Below are 16,767 nucleotides of genomic sequence, written 5' to 3'. Positions count from 1 at the left end.
ATGAAACTTGAAGATCAGCTGAGAAGGGGGCGGAGAGGGGAGTGCAGGGGAGTCCTGGAAGTGAAGGGAAGCGACTGTTCCAGAGGAAGGAAGTGATTGGTTCTGTCTTGTGTTGAGGGCATGAGCACTGGAAAATGTCCTTTGTTTTCCATAATTTGGAGGTCACTGGTGGGAAGAGATAGAAAGTAGCAGCTGGAGGGGAGAGAAGGATCAAGGAAAGTTTTACTTTAAAATGGGTCTTGAGAGTTCCCATTGTGGCACAGCAGAAATGAATCCGATTAGGATCCATGAGGACTCAGGTTCAGTCCCTGGCTTTGCTCAGTGGATTAAGGATCCAACATTGTCGTGAGCTGTGGTGTAGGTCGCAGACACAACCTTGCTGTGACTGTGGCTTAGGCCGGCAACTGCAGTTCCAATTTGACCCCTAGCCTAGTACCTTCTATATGCCATGGGCGCGTCACTAAAAAGCAAAAAAGTAAAATAAAATAAGTCTTGTTTCGTTAGTGTATTAGGAGTTACCAGTTGAGAGGGAGAAGTTGAGTTGATGATGTGAATGAGCTTCTTGATGGAGAGAACAGCCTATTCTAAGCCTCCAGGCTTAAAAGTGCTTGCTGTGGTTTGTTTGTTTGTTTGGTGTTTAGGGCTTCACCTGTAGCATATGGAAGTTCCCAGCCTAGGAGTCGAATTGGAGCTACAGCTGCTGGTCTGTGCCATAGCCACAGCAACTCCAGATCTAAGCTGTGTCTTTGACCTACACCGCAGATCATGGCAACACCAGATCCTTAACCCACAGAGTGAGGCCAGGGATTGAACCCACAACTTCATGGTTCCTAGTCAGGTTCTTTACCCACTGAGCCACTGCGAGAATTCTACTTGTTGTGTTTTGGAGGCAGTGAGTCTGCCATCCAGGGCACCTGTAGCAGAGGTGTGGTAAGAAGTGCACATGAAAAAAGTGGGCCCAGTTACCAAGGACGTGGCATGGGAGCTTTCACCAGGGCATGCCTCGGTAGCTGGACATGTAACAGAGTCTGGTGAGATTACAAAGCAGAAGAGCTGGGGGGGAGACAAGAGTTGGGAGCTATTGATGGAGAGGAAAGAACAGATGAGAAAGAGGTTTATTCTCTTTTCTTGGTTCTTGATTTGGTTCAGAGAGTTGCAGGGAAGAGTGGATTGAGGAAAGTACTGCTGTCTTCACTCAGGAGGATGTTTTAATGATTAGGTTCAGAAAGTTGGAGGGGAACAGAGAGGGAATGGACATTTAGGGGGTGATTTTCAGCTGTCAGTTGGGAACGAGGGCTGAGGGAGCCCAAATAACAGATCCCCTGCAGTTGGCTGCTGAGTCCTTGGCACTCGGGTGGGCTTCCCAAGGGCCCAGAGCGTATTTTGTGTGGTCCCTCACTTTTGCTGTTATTGAAACCAGGCTGTCAACATTTTGAGCTTTGAAGCCACTGACCACTGTTACTGTTCATCTAGATCTGTCTGTACAAAGAAGTAGAGTAGGCATGATGCTGGTCTTAACTCCAGAACAGGTCATTTTGTGTAGTCCCTTGAAGAAGTTCCCTGGTGGCGCAGTGGGTTAAGAATCTGGTGTTGTCACTGCTGTGACGCAGGTTCCATCTCTGGGCCCAGGAACTTCCTCATGCCACAGGTGCAGACAAACAAAAAATATATAGTAGTCCCTTGAGAGACAGTGGTGGTTGTATTGTTCAGACTCTTGAGCCAGGCTGCCTGGGTTTGAATTCTCTCTCCTCCATTAGGAGCTAAGTGACCTTGGACAAGTTACTTTGCCTCTCTCATGCCCCAGTTTTCCTCTTATTAAATAAGAAATGCATGTATAGCTCTTGGAACAGTGCTTTTAAGTGCTCAAAAAGTGGTCGTGGTAACCATAGTCATTGTTAGGGGCCTTGGGTGTTGTTGTATTGTTACAGCACCAGGTGGCGACAAAGCACACGTGCTTAAGTTTACCCACATTCTGCTCAAAGGATTCCTCCAATAGATTGTTTTCTTCAGCTCCCTAATTTTGTTACCTTTTTTTTCTCTCTTTGTTTGGGTTTTTTTGTTTGTTTGTTTGCTTTTGGGCCACACTCGTGGCATATGGAGGTTCCCAGGCTAGGGGTTGAATCGCAGGTACAGCTGCTGGCCTACTTCACAGCCACAGCAACACCAGATCCCCGACCCATTCAGCGAGTCCAGGGATCAAACCCAAATCTTCATGGATACTAGTCAGATTCTTTTCTGCTGCACCACAACGGGAACTCCCTTCTTTTTCTCTTTGGTTTCTTTCAAACTTCTGGTTGAGACTTAAATTTTTTTTTTGTCTTTTGTCTTTGTTGTTGTTGTTGTTGCTATTTCTTGGGCCGATCCCACGGCATATGGAGGTTCCCAGGCTAGGGGTCGAATCGGAGCTGTAGCTGCCGGCCTACGCCAGAGCCACAGCAACGCAGGATCCGAGCCGCGTCTGCAACCTACACCACAGCTCACGGCAACGCCGGATCCTTAACCCACTGAGCAAGGGCAGGGACTGAACCCGCAACCTCATGGTTCCTAGTCGGATTCGTTAACCACTGCGCCACGACGGGAACTCTGAGACTTAAATTCTATTCTCAAAATTAATCCTGATAGTTTTTTGGTTGAAGTAGTACATGCCCATAGGAAAATAGCAAATACTACAGAACAGCCATTGGTGAAAAGCAACAGTCCATCCCATGGGCCCACTTGGTCCTACTCCTTGGAAGAACCTAATTTTACCTGTTCTTATTACCATTTAATATTGAATAGCTGAATTTTTTTACCTTAACTAAAGTATTTAGTGTTGTAAGCAGCTACTAAATGATATTTCCTGATATAGTAAGAATAGCATATGGGTTTTCTTATGTGCCCACTCTGTGCCAGGTACTGTGATGGGAGTTTCTCAGTCTCTGCTCTCAGGTAACTAGTCCCTGGGGAGGTAGTTAGTACAGTGTGGTAAGTGCTTTGGGGTTGGTGGGGGGGGGTCTCGGGAGGGAGGGCATCTGACCTGTGCTCAGATGAATGTCAGAGAACGTTCTCTTGAAGAGGTGACATCTGAGCGAGGATAAAGATAGGACCTGGTTTGGTAGACCAAAAGGACAAGAGAAAGGTGTTCCCGGCAGGGAGGGTCGCAGGGTCAGAAACATAAATGGTGAGAGCGTAGTTTATCTGGGAGCTACAGTGGGCTGGAGGGTAAGATCTTGGGGTTGGAGTTGGGACTATGGTGATGAAGCTGGCACAGAAGGGAGGGTTCGTCATGAGGGCATTTGATGCCAGATCAAAAACATTGAATCTTGTTCTGAGAAGAATAAGGAACCACCCAAGAGCTTTCATAGCAAAGTTACATCTGTTGTCTTGTAAAAATGGTTGTGAAGCAGGATGCAGAATGGATTGCATGGCTTGAGGAGATGAGTGTAATGATCTAAGTGAGAACCGGCAGGGCCTGAAATAAGGCAAGGAGGGGATCGGGTTTGAGAACCTAAAGGGAGACAGGCTCCAGAGGCTTGGAGGGGGAGGGAAAAGTTGAGAAGGATGCCTGGGTTTCTGCTTTAGATGGTTAGGTGCACAGTGATGTCCATACATGAGTCAGTAAGTCCAGAGGAAGAAACAGAAGGGTTCTAGCTCATTTTAGATGTGTTGAACCTGACTTAGCTTTGGAGACATCTCAGCAGAGATAGTCTGTCGTTTACTAGCTTTGTCACCTTCATTAGGTTACTTGTCGTTTTACTAGCTTTGTCACCTTCATTAGGTTACTTACCAACTCCAGGCCTCAGTATCTTATTCTGTTAAATGGGGGTGATAATATCTACCATAGGGTCCTTATGTTCATTAAAAGAAAGAGCATCATAAACATTTCCATACAGGTTATGGCCAGAGCAAGTCATCAGTGGAAGTGGCTTCTTTTCTTCCTTTCCAGGTTCAGGACTAGAGTGCATTGAGGATTATTGCTCTTTTTATGAAGTTAGCAGTTTGGGGTAATACAGTATCCTGAGGAAAGTACCTGCTTAAAAAATGAAGTCTGGTATAGCTCATACTTGAGCCATTATAGATTGCTTAGAATTTCGTCATCTAAAAACCATGTATTTTTTCCCCAGTCACTGTGTATATCACCACTCCTTGATGTTTTTCCCCCATTTAGAAAGCATGCACCTTCATTAAGTCAAACCTTGATCCCAGCAACGTGGATTCCCTTTTCTATGCTGCCCAGTCCAGCCAGGCCCTCTCAGGGTGTGAGGTGAGTCCAGCTGCTTACATTTATATTGACCTTAAACTGTAACATATTTTTAAGGAAAGAGACTAATATTACGATTATTTTTTTAACAATGAGAATCCGTTAGTGTGGGTGGAAATTACAGTTTTGCGATTTTTTTTTTTTTTTCCTTAAGGAAATGGAGTTTATTTTTTCCTGGGTTTTCATTTTTCATGGATTTTCAATAACTTTTTCCTGTAGTTGCCTCTCTTCTGGGAAACCTTGTTTTTTCTTTCCACCTCCCTTAAATATTAAAATTTAAACATGTTTAGGAGTTTACTGGTGACCTAGAGGTTAAGGATCTGGTATTGTCACTGCTGCAGCTCAGGTCACTGCTGCAGCTTAGGTCACTGCTGTGATGCGGGTTTGATCCCTGGCCTGGGAACTTCCACATGCCAGACCAAAAAAAAGAGAGAGAGAGAGAAGAAAAAAAAATTTTTTTTTTCTTAATGTTTAAAGCAAAGGAAGAATGCCCCCACATCAGATTTCTAGAAATCCATTTTTTTGACCAAAGGAGAACCATAGCAGTAGACAAGTGACTTGCGAGAATCTTTTCAAAAGCGTTCTGCTGAGGTTTTACAGACATTTAATTCTGATGTCTGAGGAGTCGAGGAGGAATGACCATGGACCAGGTAGGTGGTATGACTTTGACGGTTGCTTTGTGTTCCATCTTTGGTGTACCTGCCACAGGCTGCCAGCACCTGACTCTGTGTCTGCCAATCCTCCCCCAGATCTCTATTTCAAATGAGACCAAAGATCTGCTTCTGGCAGCTGTCAGTGAAGACTCCTCCGTGGCCCAGATCTACCATGCAGTTGCAGCTCTCAGTGGCTTTGGCCTTCCCTTGGCTTCCCAAGAAGCACTCGGTGCTCTCACTGCTCGCCTCAGCAAGGAAGAGACCGTGCTAGCGTAAGTCCTCATCTCCAGCGCATCTCAGCCTTCATTTGTGTCACCTCCTATCCTGAGACACGTCATCCATGGGTTCAGCAGGTATTTTCTGGGCACTTGCTGTGTGCCCAGGGCCCTGCTGGCACTGTAGGTGTCATATTGTACTAAGGAGGTAGGCTAGGTAGGGCCGCCCACCTCCACATGCTTTCCCTCAAGCTGCTCAGGCAGAAGGCAAACACTGAGTCAGAACATGGACACACTGTCTCGTAGAGACACACTGCCTTTTGAGGTTAGGGGCCAGAGCAGGGGTAGGAGTAGCCGAGGGAGAGTGGGGCCAGGGACCACGTGCCTCCCTTACTGAGGCTGGGCCAGGCCACAGTGGGATGTTGCAGTGGACGCTCTGCTCTGGAGAAGGACTCTCAGGGCCCCTTGGAGGTGTGGGAGACAGCAGCTGGTGGGAGAGGTTCTCGGTGGGGAGAGTATTCTAGAAATTAGACCCTGTCCCCTGCAACAGACTCAGGTGAAGGAGAAAACCCTCTAGGAAGGAACGCTGAACAATAATATATGTAGTGTTTTTTTTTTTCTTTGACACAAAGTGTATATATTTTTCATTTTCTGTGTGTCCCCCATTTAATTACAACCCTGAGTGATATTGGAACACCTGGACTCTTGCTCATCATTCAGCAAGACGTTAGTGACACCAGTACCCTACTGCAGAATAGTTCAGTTGCTTGCCAGGGTTGGATTTTGTTTTTTGTTGTTGTTGTTGTTGTTTTTTTTTTTTTTTTGTCTTTTGTCTTTGTTGTTGTTGTTGTTGTTGCTATTTCTTGGGCCGCTCCCTCGGCATATGGAGGTTCCCAGGCTAGGGGTTGAATCGGAGCTGTAGCCACCGGCCTATGCCAGAGCCACAGCAACGCGGGATCCGAGCCGCATCTGCAACCTACACTACAGCTCACGGTAACGCCGGATCGTTAACCCACTGAGCAAGGGCAGGGACCGAACCCGCAACCTCATGGTTCCTAGTCGGATTCGTTAACCACTGCGCCACGACGGGAACTCCCTGTTGTTGTTGTTTTTAAGAGCCAAAATGTTTCTAAACTGGAAGGTTTGTTAAAGGCAGGGTCGCAGGTCAGTCAGTGTCCTCTCTGGCACGCCCACACCCTGCTCATATTCACATGGTCAGTGATCAGTGACTCTGGGGCTGCTACTTATCCTGGGGATGACATTCTGTGCATACTTTGCCCAGTGCTTGGCCCTTGTGGTCCCTTCACTTTAGGTCACATTACTTTGATCCCTTCTCATAATCCCTTGTGGAATTGCCTCCGCAGTCACCATCATATCTGTTGTCATGAAATCAATGTCAGTGCCTCACTCTTCTTGAGAAAAATCTCTCCATTTCCTCCCAAGCAAAAAGGGAATTCTCTACCCCTCTAAGACCCAGATCAGAAAGAAATACAAAGGAATTACATCCATTTTAGAGTCAGTTAGACTTGGGTTTGAACACCAACTCTGTTTCTTCCTTGCTGTGTGACTTTGGGCAAGTTACTAACCTCTCTGAGCCTCATCTGTAAAATGAGACCAGTATTCCTTCCATCCATAGAACAAATGTCAAGATTAAATAAGATAATACATATGGTTGGCCTAATACAGTCTTAGTGGTTATGGAACAAATAGGAGTTCGTGCTCGTCTAGAGCATTTCCTTCTTAGGTCCCTTTCTTAGCGAGCTGGTTACTTCCTTGGTTGTATTGTAGGTTTTTTTTACATTGTAAGTTTGTTTATTTTTATGCTCAGAAAGCCTGGCTAATGGTAGATGCTCAAGAAAAGGTTAATAGAGCCTGGAGCTAACTTTTGTTTCTGTTCTATCTCATAAAAAGCTTCAGGTAGAAGGAGCACATGGACCTTGGGATCAGAGAGAACTGTGTTCAATTCCAGACTCTTCTATTTAATACCTCTGTGACTTGAGCAGGCTCTTTAGCCTCCTTAAACCTCAGTGCTTCTGTATGTAAAGCAGGGAGAATAACATCTGTCTCATAGGGCCATTGTGAAGATCAAACTGGCAGGATGCCTTATATAGTATTACTACTAATTTGCTTTGTTTAGGGAAATTGATATAAATTAGGACTCTTCTAAATGGGCCTCCTGCACTTAATTGGACTTATTCTAAGGAGTGAATGTTCATAAACTTGTGTAGAATGGAAAAAAAAAATTTATAGGTTTGAATGAACAACCTGAAGAGATGCTGTTGTGGTCTCTCATAACCCAGTTTCTTTGAATCATCTGCTGTATATTAGCAAGACAGGATCTGCTTTCTTAGTGTTTGAATATAGTGCTCCCTCCAGAGGGAGGGAAATTGCCGATTGGGGAATAAGCAATTAAAGCCAGTGACGAAACTTTTCAAAAGCTACGTGAATTAATTTCATTCTAAAACCTTCTGAAGTTGTTACCGGCATGATGCTCACTCGTTCCAAAGAAGAGAAGAACGATATCTTAATTGAAAAGTTCTTTCTAGACTATCCTAGCAGGCTTTTCTGGGCTCAGCATTTATCATGGGCAAATGTGGGGTTTTTATCTTGTTTGAAAACCGCAGCTTTCATTTTCTCAAGTGCACTGTAACAACAGGCATCCCAGAGGGGTGGTTGAGCACTCTGGGGCTTCCCTCTCTGAATTGCGACTCTCTTCCAGCTTGCCGTCTGGACGGAACTTTGTTTTCCATGGAGGGAATCTAAATTGTTAGGATCGCGAGGAACAGTCCTACTGTACATGCCTCAACACACTGACTTGATAAATGGGGGTTTTACACAAAGGCCTATCATCTCTTGGGAATTAGGGAACCATTCTGGGTTTGAGCAGCCGTCCATGTAGCCACCAGGGGTCGTCAGCCTTCTCCCTTCCACCCTGAAAAGCACCATTTCTATTTTCTGCATTGTCCACATTAAGAAAATAGAATCTAACAAAAAATCTTATGTGGGCATACTTACTACATTCCACCTTAAACGTTTACCTTATAAAAATACACTCATAAGTGGATAAAAATATATTAATAAACCATAAAAAAGAATGAAGTGCTGATACATGTTACAGAATGGATGGGCCTTGGAAACCTAATGCTCAGTGGAAGAAGCTAGACACAAAGGGTCACATGTATATGATTCCATTTATATGAAATCTCCTGAATAGGTACATCCATAGAGACAGAACACAGGTTGCCGGGAACCTGGGTGGTGGTCTGAGGGATGGGGAATGGGATGAAACTATTCAAAGGGTGCAGGGTTTTCTTTTGGACTGGTGGAAATGTTTTAGGACTAGATAGAGGTGGGGATTGTACAACATTAGGAAATATACTAAATGCCACTGAATTGTTCACTTCCAAATGGCTAATTTTATGTGAATTTCACTTCAATAAATTAAAATGTGTACATACATATACAACTGTGAGTAAGGATTAACAGTTACAGCACTGTATGACTTAGTAAAACATAAATTTTATTAGTTGGAGATTGAGTAAATCATGGTTCATCTAAGCAGTATAGTGCTATGTTATTGTTAATAAGAATGAAATACACGTGGAAAGATATATACAGTCTATTAAGTTAAAAATAAATTGCAAAAAAACCCAAATAAATTAGAGAACAGTTATCTTTTAGGGGTAGACATTACAGAAATTTTAACTTTCTTCTTTACTAATACTAATAACAGATATGTACTTTCATAATCAGAAATAGGAAAAGAAAAGGAGAACAGACTCTGGTTTGAGAACCAAATCTTTTGTTCTCTTCATCTTGTTTAGGGCCTAAAGGATGAGTGACTCGCAGGTTTCCCAGCAGGATTATAAGCACAATCATTGGCCACTCAACATGTGCTTACCAAATACTTCCTGTTTATATTGCATTAACTTAGTTTCAGAAAAGTTGTTCCAAGTTCTACCCAACAATCTCCATGTGTAGATTCCACAGTATTTCTTTGGTCTTGGAGTAAGAAAAGTAGAAAATTAATAGGCAGCCAACCTTTGCCCAGCACAGGGCCTCCATCCAACATGGGGGTGGCCAGATAGAGCCTTGGTCAAATTGAATCCTGTTTTCTCACTAAGAGTATATCTCTTCTCAGTCCAGTTAAGTCTTAGTCCAGTGTTCTATATGTGATGCCTTTAGGAACAAAGCACATTTTCAGAGGGGGCTGAACTGGTGCACCCTCTCTTCTCTTTGCCCTCAGTACTTACGTGGGTCCTGTTGCCTGAATTGCCTTCTCTCTAGCTTTCATGAACTTTGTAATGTAATGGTCTTTGGCACATCTTTCCCAACTAGATTGTAAATAAGCTTCTTCAGGGCTGGGACTGACTTAAACTTCCAGGAAACAAGAGCGGGATATTTGTGAAGATACCCCAACACGGGAAGGGGTAAGTAGAGGAGGGTGAGAGACTTAACATTTATTGTGGTTCTTCTCTCTACTTTCCAGAACGGTCCAGGCTCTGCAGACAGCATCCTACCTGTCCCAGCAGGCTGACCTGAGAAGCATCGTGGAGGAGATTGAGGTGCGAATTTATTTTGCCTAAAGAATTTCCCAGCTCGGAGTTCCCGTCGTGGCGCAGTGGTTAACGAATCCGACTAGGAACCATGAGGTTGCGGGTTCGGTCCCTGCCCTTGCTCAGTGGGTTAACGATCCGGCGTTGCCGTGAGCTGTAGTGTAGGTTGCAGACGCGGCTAGGATCCCGCGTTGCTGTGGCTCTGGCGTAGGCCGGTGGCTACAGCTCCAATTCCACCCCTAGCCTGGGAACCTCCATATGCCACAGGAGCGGCCCAAGAAATAGCAACAACAATAACAACAACAAAAGACAAAAAAGAATTTCCCAGCTCCTGTCCTTTTTTTTTTTTTTTTTGTCTCTTTGCAATTTCTTGGGCCGCTTCCGCAGCATATGGAGGTTTCCAGGCTAGGGGTCGAATCGGAGCTGTAGCTGCCGGCCTACGCCAGAGCCACAGCAACGCAGGATCCGAGCTGTGTCTGCAACCTACACCACAGCTCACAGCAATGCCGGGTCGTTAACCCACTGAACAAGGGTAGGGATCAAACCCGCAACCTCATGGTTCCTAGTCGGATTCATTAACCGCTGCACCACGACGGGAACTCCCCAGCTCCTGTCTTTGAAACTCTTTAGAAGTCTTGTAGATAGACGTGAATGCTTTGTTTCAGCTAGTGACATTTCCTTTCATATCCATAGCACACTTTTGTCCTTTGTATCAGAGCAGTATTTCCTAGGGAGTATTTGTTAGGCTAGTATAGTTACACAGTCAGTTAGACAACAAACTACTTCAGCCTTTAGTAGGTATGGTCTCATAGGCCACAGATTTTACGGCCTAACAAATCCTGAAATTCATATATTTTTTCTACTTCTTTGTAATCTCAGGCAAGTTATTAATGTTTGAGCCTCAGTTTCTTTATATGATGGTGGTTGGGAACAAGTGACGTTCTAAAGAGCCTAGTGCATAAGCGGTGCTCAGCGAATGGTCACTGTGGTCTTATTGCCCTGTCCTTCCCTGTGCCCAGGGCCTCCTGGGCCACTGGCCAGTGACGACAGGTGGTCTGACAGCGTCATCACTGGATGCCCCACGGGCATGTGTGGGGTGTCTCTCTCTTCACCTTTTAGAGCGTTGGATAGGGAAGAGAAATCCTCTGCTCTACGAGTTGTATCCAAATGGATGGCCATCAAATCCATTGTGTCACGATGCTTCTTGGGTTCAGTGCAGCCTGGCCTTCTGTCCAGAGCATTTGGTGCCTTCAGCACCATGACTTCTGGGCTTGGGCTTCAATACGGGGGGTCAGGGAAGGAACGCTCCCAGAGGTGCAGAAATACTGTTCTCGCCAAAAGCCTAGAGGATGTGCTTTACACTGTGCCTTCACACCTTTTTTGAGAAAGCACTAAGTAGCTGTGTGGTCTGCAGGTGTAGAGTAAGAGTTCTCAAAACCGTGTCTGCACTGGGGTGACAGGGCTTGTACATCTCATTTCTCTTATTACGTGAACTTCCAACCTGCCTCTGTTTTGTCATGGCAGGACCTTGTCGCTCGCCTGGATGAACTGGGAGGTGTGTATCTCCAGTTTGAAGAAGGACTGGAAACAACAGCGTTATTTGTAGCTGCCACCTACAAGCTCATGGACCACGTGGGGACTGAGCCGTCCATTAAGGAGGTGCCTGTCTATATAATAGTTCTCCAGTGTGAAACCCAAAGGCATTGTTGACTTTATCTGCTAAGGATAGTGTTTTCAGAGAGGGCTGTTCGGTTAGCTTTGGGGTGTCTTGGGTTAGGTATTGAGAATGAAAAATAGAAAACTCCATACAGCCTGTTCTCCAGAAACTGGTTGTCAGTGGGCTAGGCATGGACGCTGGCCTCAGAGGGCTATGGACGAGTCATGAGGTAGAGTGGCCAGAGGGCCAAGTGCATTACTCTCGCGCCACCTCCCTTTCCTCCTTGATGTGCCTACTTGTCTTGTGAATGCTTTCCACGTTGGTGGCCCACGCAAATCTTCTTTCTCTTGAGAAGTGCCCTGCACGGCAGAATTGCCTGTTCTCCCCCCCCCACCCCCCTGCCCCCATCCTCAGCAGTGGCTAAATCTGAGCTAATCTCTGCTGATTGACTTAGTTCACTGAGAGGCATGTGTGTCTACCAGACATCCGCCAAGAGTTAATTCTTTTCTTTCATTTTTTTCTCTCAAGAGGAGTTTGTTAACCTGAAAGAACTTTTGGCTGGAATGTGTATGGGAAGTCTTTTGAGTAGGACCCTCTTTGTACCCCTTGTTTATGAGAAGGTTACCAACCCCTGATCTAAAGGACTTAAAATACAAGCTGCTGCTGTTTTAATTTCAGGAGGAGAGATTTGGGTTCTAAAAGTTAGAACTTTTATTTCTTTAGGCATTGTGAGTGCATTGTGAGTTAGGTGCCGGGTTTCAAGTAAACAGTAAATAATTACCTGTCTTGAGTAATTTGAGTTAATTTCATGTTTTCTCTGGAGGATATGATCTAATAATTTATTCATGGATTGGCATTTTTATGTTGTCTTTCCTTCATCCTAAGTGTAGATCTAGAGATACCACCCTCTACTTAGATTTTTGTTGTGGGTGAAAGTGCAAGAATAGGCGTCTGATGGTACGAATCGTTTAGGGATTCTTTATACATGGTGTGGTAGATGAAATGGTGATATTCTACATAGAAGTACTTCAACTTTCTCTTGCTTTATTCCCAAGCTCCTACTAACCAGGTATTTGGCTGGAATAATTGTGCTGTCACTGCTTTTGACATAACCATTCTGGTGAACATTCACCCATTTTAACATGTCAACAGCTTAGTGATGGAAAATGTAATTGGTACAATTAAAGAAAATTATTTCATGTCGACGGTGAATAACACTGTCGGGAACAAGGGAGCTCTTTTGTTAGATGGTAGATTTAAAAAAAAACAAAACTGATCAAAGTGGAAAATGTTTCCTCTTAAGCAAACAACCTCTAGAATTTTAATAATGCCTTTTAGGTTCTACTTTTTTTTAAAAAAATTGCTTTCAGTTTTCTCCTCTAAGCAACCCATTAGTTCTTAATGGAGAGTTATTTTAGTTTCTCTCTAATGTACATTTTGGCTATAAAGTTTGGTCTTATAAACACAAACTTAGCCCCAGCATATTGCGTGGAGGCAGGTTTTGAAAGAAGGTAGCTTAGCTGGGAGGGTGAGGGGAATCAGAAAAGGCCCTATTTTATTATGGAAGGACTTTAGAGACAAACAGACCGACATGTGGAATTTGATCCTTCTTTTCTTCCTGTTCTAACTTGTTTCTTAACTTGCTTTAGCTTCAGTTTCCTTGTTTGAAAAGGATTGATAATATCAGTCTTTATAGGATTTTTATCAAGATTTGAGTAAAGCCCCTGTCACCATGCCTGTCACGTGTAGGCATGGAATAGGTGGGTACTGCTCTAGGTGTTTTATGATATGCTTTCAGTCTCAGTAGTTATCAAGAAGTACCTTGTACTTGAATAATAAGCATCCATAAATGGTTGACAAATAAATGTATGAATTTCTATTTGTACTAGAAGATGGGAAAAAACCAAATTCAAATCTTAAGCTTAATTGCAGAATATTTGCTTCCTCCACCCACCCCTATCAGTGTGGATTAATAGCTAAAAGATCTTCCGCGTGAACACCTGGAAACAGATAAGGATTGACTTGAGCCACGTGAGGAGGGTAGGTGGCTGTCCCACCTTCCCGGCTGAGGGGGATCTCAAGCTGTGTTTCCCCTTTCTTTTAGGATCAGGTCATCCAGCTAATGAACACCATCTTTAGCAAGAAGAACTTTGAGTCACTCCCAGAAGCCTTCAGTGTGGCCTCTGCTGCCGCTGCACTCTCCCAGAATCGCTACCACGTGCCTGTTGTGGTTGTGCCCGAGGGCTCTCCTTCTGACACTCAGGAACAGGCTTTCCTGCGGGTATGACTTCCAAGCCCCCACTGTGCTGCTCTGACTGCCATTTCCAGTGTAAGGCTTCCAGAAATCCAAAGACTGGTACACAGCTGACTGTAACCCTCATGAGGACAGACCCCATAAATGAAGAGCAAGCCTCATTTCCTTTTGCCTGGAAATAGGAATGGCCGCTGGGTGAACTAGTCACAGAACCCTTCAGATCTTTCAGAAACCCCTTTTTTTCTAGAGTATTTTAAATAGTAAGGCTTTTAATAAATTGCTAGAAAATTGCATTGTTGGAGTTCCTAAGTTCACATGTATAGGGAAGTCCTCTAAAATGTATTTTCTAGTACCAAAACTTTCTAAATACATTATTTTAAGACAGCTTTTTAAATTCCAAGGTAATTCTGGTGCTTATCATTGTTAAAATCAGTATCAGGCCTTTTCTTCCTTGAAGCCTGCCTCTTGATAACATAGCCCTCCCTCTCACTCAGCAGCGAGCCCAGACTGTTTTTGTGTGTTAACTGAACAGAGAAAAATGCACACACTTAGAATTTTCCATTCAAATAAGGCATTTCTTGCTATTGTTTGGAAACCAGGGATAAGCTAAAATCTTTATAAGAAATTAGCATTTTATTTATGTCTAAACATGTAGATTCCACATAGGACAGTTCCACCTGTCCCATCAATTCCTCTACCTTGAAGGGCCCTGCACATGTTCTGAGGAAGTGCCCTGTACTCCAAAGCTGCTTCTTCTGTTTCTGCTTACAAGTCACATCCCCTCACCAAAGACTGGGGTGAGAACTAGCCTGATTAACATAGGTCACCATGAGTCAGGGGAGCTAAGAGAGCAAAGTAGAAAAAATATTGGGTTTTGATAAGCTGGGGTTTGAGTCCTTAGCCATGTGGCCTTTGGCAGCCCTGTAACCTCTTGTGGGCTGTTTCTTCATCTGTAAAAGAGAGATCATGTTATCTATCTCAGACGATTGGTGGGAGGATAGATATATGGGCCTAGCCTGGAATTTGACGGATTGTTCTCTTTCAACAAATGAGAGTTACTCGTGTTAGCCGTATTTCTTCAATTATTCCATTGCCCATATCTACCTTCCTAAAGTATTTTTCTTTTTTTCTCATTTTTTTGGTTGTGCCTGCAGCATGCAGAAGTTCCTAGCCAGGATCGAACGTTTGCTATAGCAGTGACAGACAGTGCCAGATCCGTAACCCACTGAGCCACCAGGGATCTCCCTAAAGTGTTGTTTTTTGGTTTTGTGTGGGGTTTTTTTTTTTTTTTTTTGGCTTTTTAGGGCCACACAGGCAGCATATGGAGATTCTTGGGCTAGGGCTTGAATCAGAGCTGCATCTGCCAGCCTGTGCCACAGCCACAGCAACGGCAGATACTAGCCACATCTGTGACCTACGCTGCAGCTTGCAGCAAGGCTGGATCCTTAATCCACTGAGTGAGGCCAGAGATTGAACCTGCATCCTCATGGAATCTAGTCAGGTTAGTCACTGCTGAGCCACATGGGAACTTTTTTTTTTTTTTTTGGTAAGATGCTTTAGTAGAGTAGATAGATCAGGGGATCAGAGAGAAGGAAACGTTAACTGTGTGATCTGGGGCCAGTCCTTTTCTTTTGCTGGGCTCTGGTTTCCTTATCTGAAAAATGAGATCATTGGGTAGGATCATCTTTAAGATCTTCCCAACCTCTGTAATATCTATGATTTATCCCATTCCCAAACTAATTATGTTTTCCTGTATTTGTAGACCAAAAGGTCAGTGACAGTTTCCCAAGTTGAGCTGATTCTTCCTCTGTAGAGCTTGCTCCCTGTGGATAAAGCACCCACCCTCAAAGCAAAATCAGTACTCCCTCTCCCTCCTCTTTTGTTGCTAGAGATGATTTAAAAATTTATTTCCGGAGTTCCCGTCATGGCGCAGTGGTTAACGAATCCAACTAGGAACCATGAGGTTGCGGGTTCGATCCCTTGGCCTTGCTCAGTGGGTTAACGATCCGGCGTTACCGTGAGCTGTAGTGTAGGTTGCAGATGTGCCTCGGATCCCGCGTCGCTGTGGCTCTGGCGTAGGCCGGTGGCTACAGCTCCGCTTCGACCCCTAGCCTGGGAACCTCCATACGCCGCGGGAGCGGTCCAAGAAATAGCAAAAAAAAAAAGATTAAAAAAAATATAAAAAAAAATAAAAAATAAAAATTTATTTCCAGTTGCAGGTCACCAACGTTCTGTCCCAGCCTCTGACTCAGGCCACTGTTAAACTAGAACATGCTAAGTCTGTTGCTTCCAGAGCCACAGTCCTCCAGAAGACGTCTTTCACCCCTGTGGGGTAAGTCCTGAGCTGCTCCCTGCAGGCCGACACGACGGCCTTCCTGTTTCAGAAAGTTAGCCTGCAGCCAGTATCACCCAGATTAATGTGGTTATTACCAAGATCATCAGGCCACATTCACATAACTTGAAGACTGTTTGTGCTTTATTTATAACAACGTGTCATGAACGTTTCCCTCATAGGATTAATGTTCTTCCGCAGTCTTATCTTCAGTGGCTGCGTGTTATTGTTAGATGAACTGTTTTTAAACAGGGTCAGTTTTTATCTGAAACTTTCCTAAGTGTTAAATTAGTAAGTTAATGAGATTGGGATCTTTGAGTTTAGAGAGAAGAAAACATGTTTTCTTACCCGGTCGTAAAGATGCATAGACAATATGTGAAATTCAAAAGCAAAACCATTTTTAGGGATGATCAGTAGAGTGGTAATGGATTTTGCTGTGTAGTTAAAGAGTTAAGAATTCTCTTCCATTTTTTTCTACTTTAAAATAATTATTAATATTTTAGAATTAAAGTAAAATAAGCCCTTTTTGGGAAATTCACAAAGCACCGGAAAGTAGAACTAATGCAGAAAATTACATACAATTATACCACCCTACACTAACCTCTTTGAACATTTCTGCTCTTTTTTTTTTTTTAAATCATAATTGGTATTGTACTGTAGACTTACCTGTTTTGCATTTAATTGAGGAAAGCTTACCTGAAGGAGGTGGAATTTTGGGGAGCAGAGAGAAGGGAAGAAGGAAAAGACTGGAGACTTGAAAGAGGAAGTCATTTTAGTTCATTTTGAAGTCTTCTCCTCATTATAATCTGTGATTGATCAGGAGGTGGCCCAAGGTGGGTGGGAAGTTGAAAAGGAAAGAG

The 16,767-nt window shown here is 44.0% G+C and overlaps 1 protein-coding gene across 2 annotated transcripts in view; it reads left to right on the top strand.

The window, feature by feature from the left end:
* Window positions 1-16,767, top strand: part of RPN2 (ribophorin II) — a 58,505-nt gene that overhangs the window by 13,397 nt on the left and 28,341 nt on the right. For both annotated transcript variants that reach the window (XM_047771133.1, XM_047771132.1), the window contains exons 3-8: window positions 4,148-4,243; window positions 4,990-5,165; window positions 9,598-9,673; window positions 11,189-11,323; window positions 13,426-13,602; window positions 15,789-15,907. In XM_047771133.1, coding sequence (XP_047627089.1) covers window positions 4,148-4,243; window positions 4,990-5,165; window positions 9,598-9,673; window positions 11,189-11,323; window positions 13,426-13,602; window positions 15,789-15,907 — 779 coding nt within the window. The remainder of the gene's footprint in view (window positions 1-4,147; window positions 4,244-4,989; window positions 5,166-9,597; window positions 9,674-11,188; window positions 11,324-13,425; window positions 13,603-15,788; window positions 15,908-16,767) is intronic.

This window comes from Phacochoerus africanus, chromosome 3 (genome assembly GCF_016906955.1).
Source record: "Phacochoerus africanus isolate WHEZ1 chromosome 3, ROS_Pafr_v1, whole genome shotgun sequence".
NCBI classification, from domain to species: Eukaryota; Metazoa; Chordata; class Mammalia; order Artiodactyla; family Suidae; genus Phacochoerus; species Phacochoerus africanus.
This window is presented reverse-complemented; position numbering and strand designations above follow the sequence as displayed.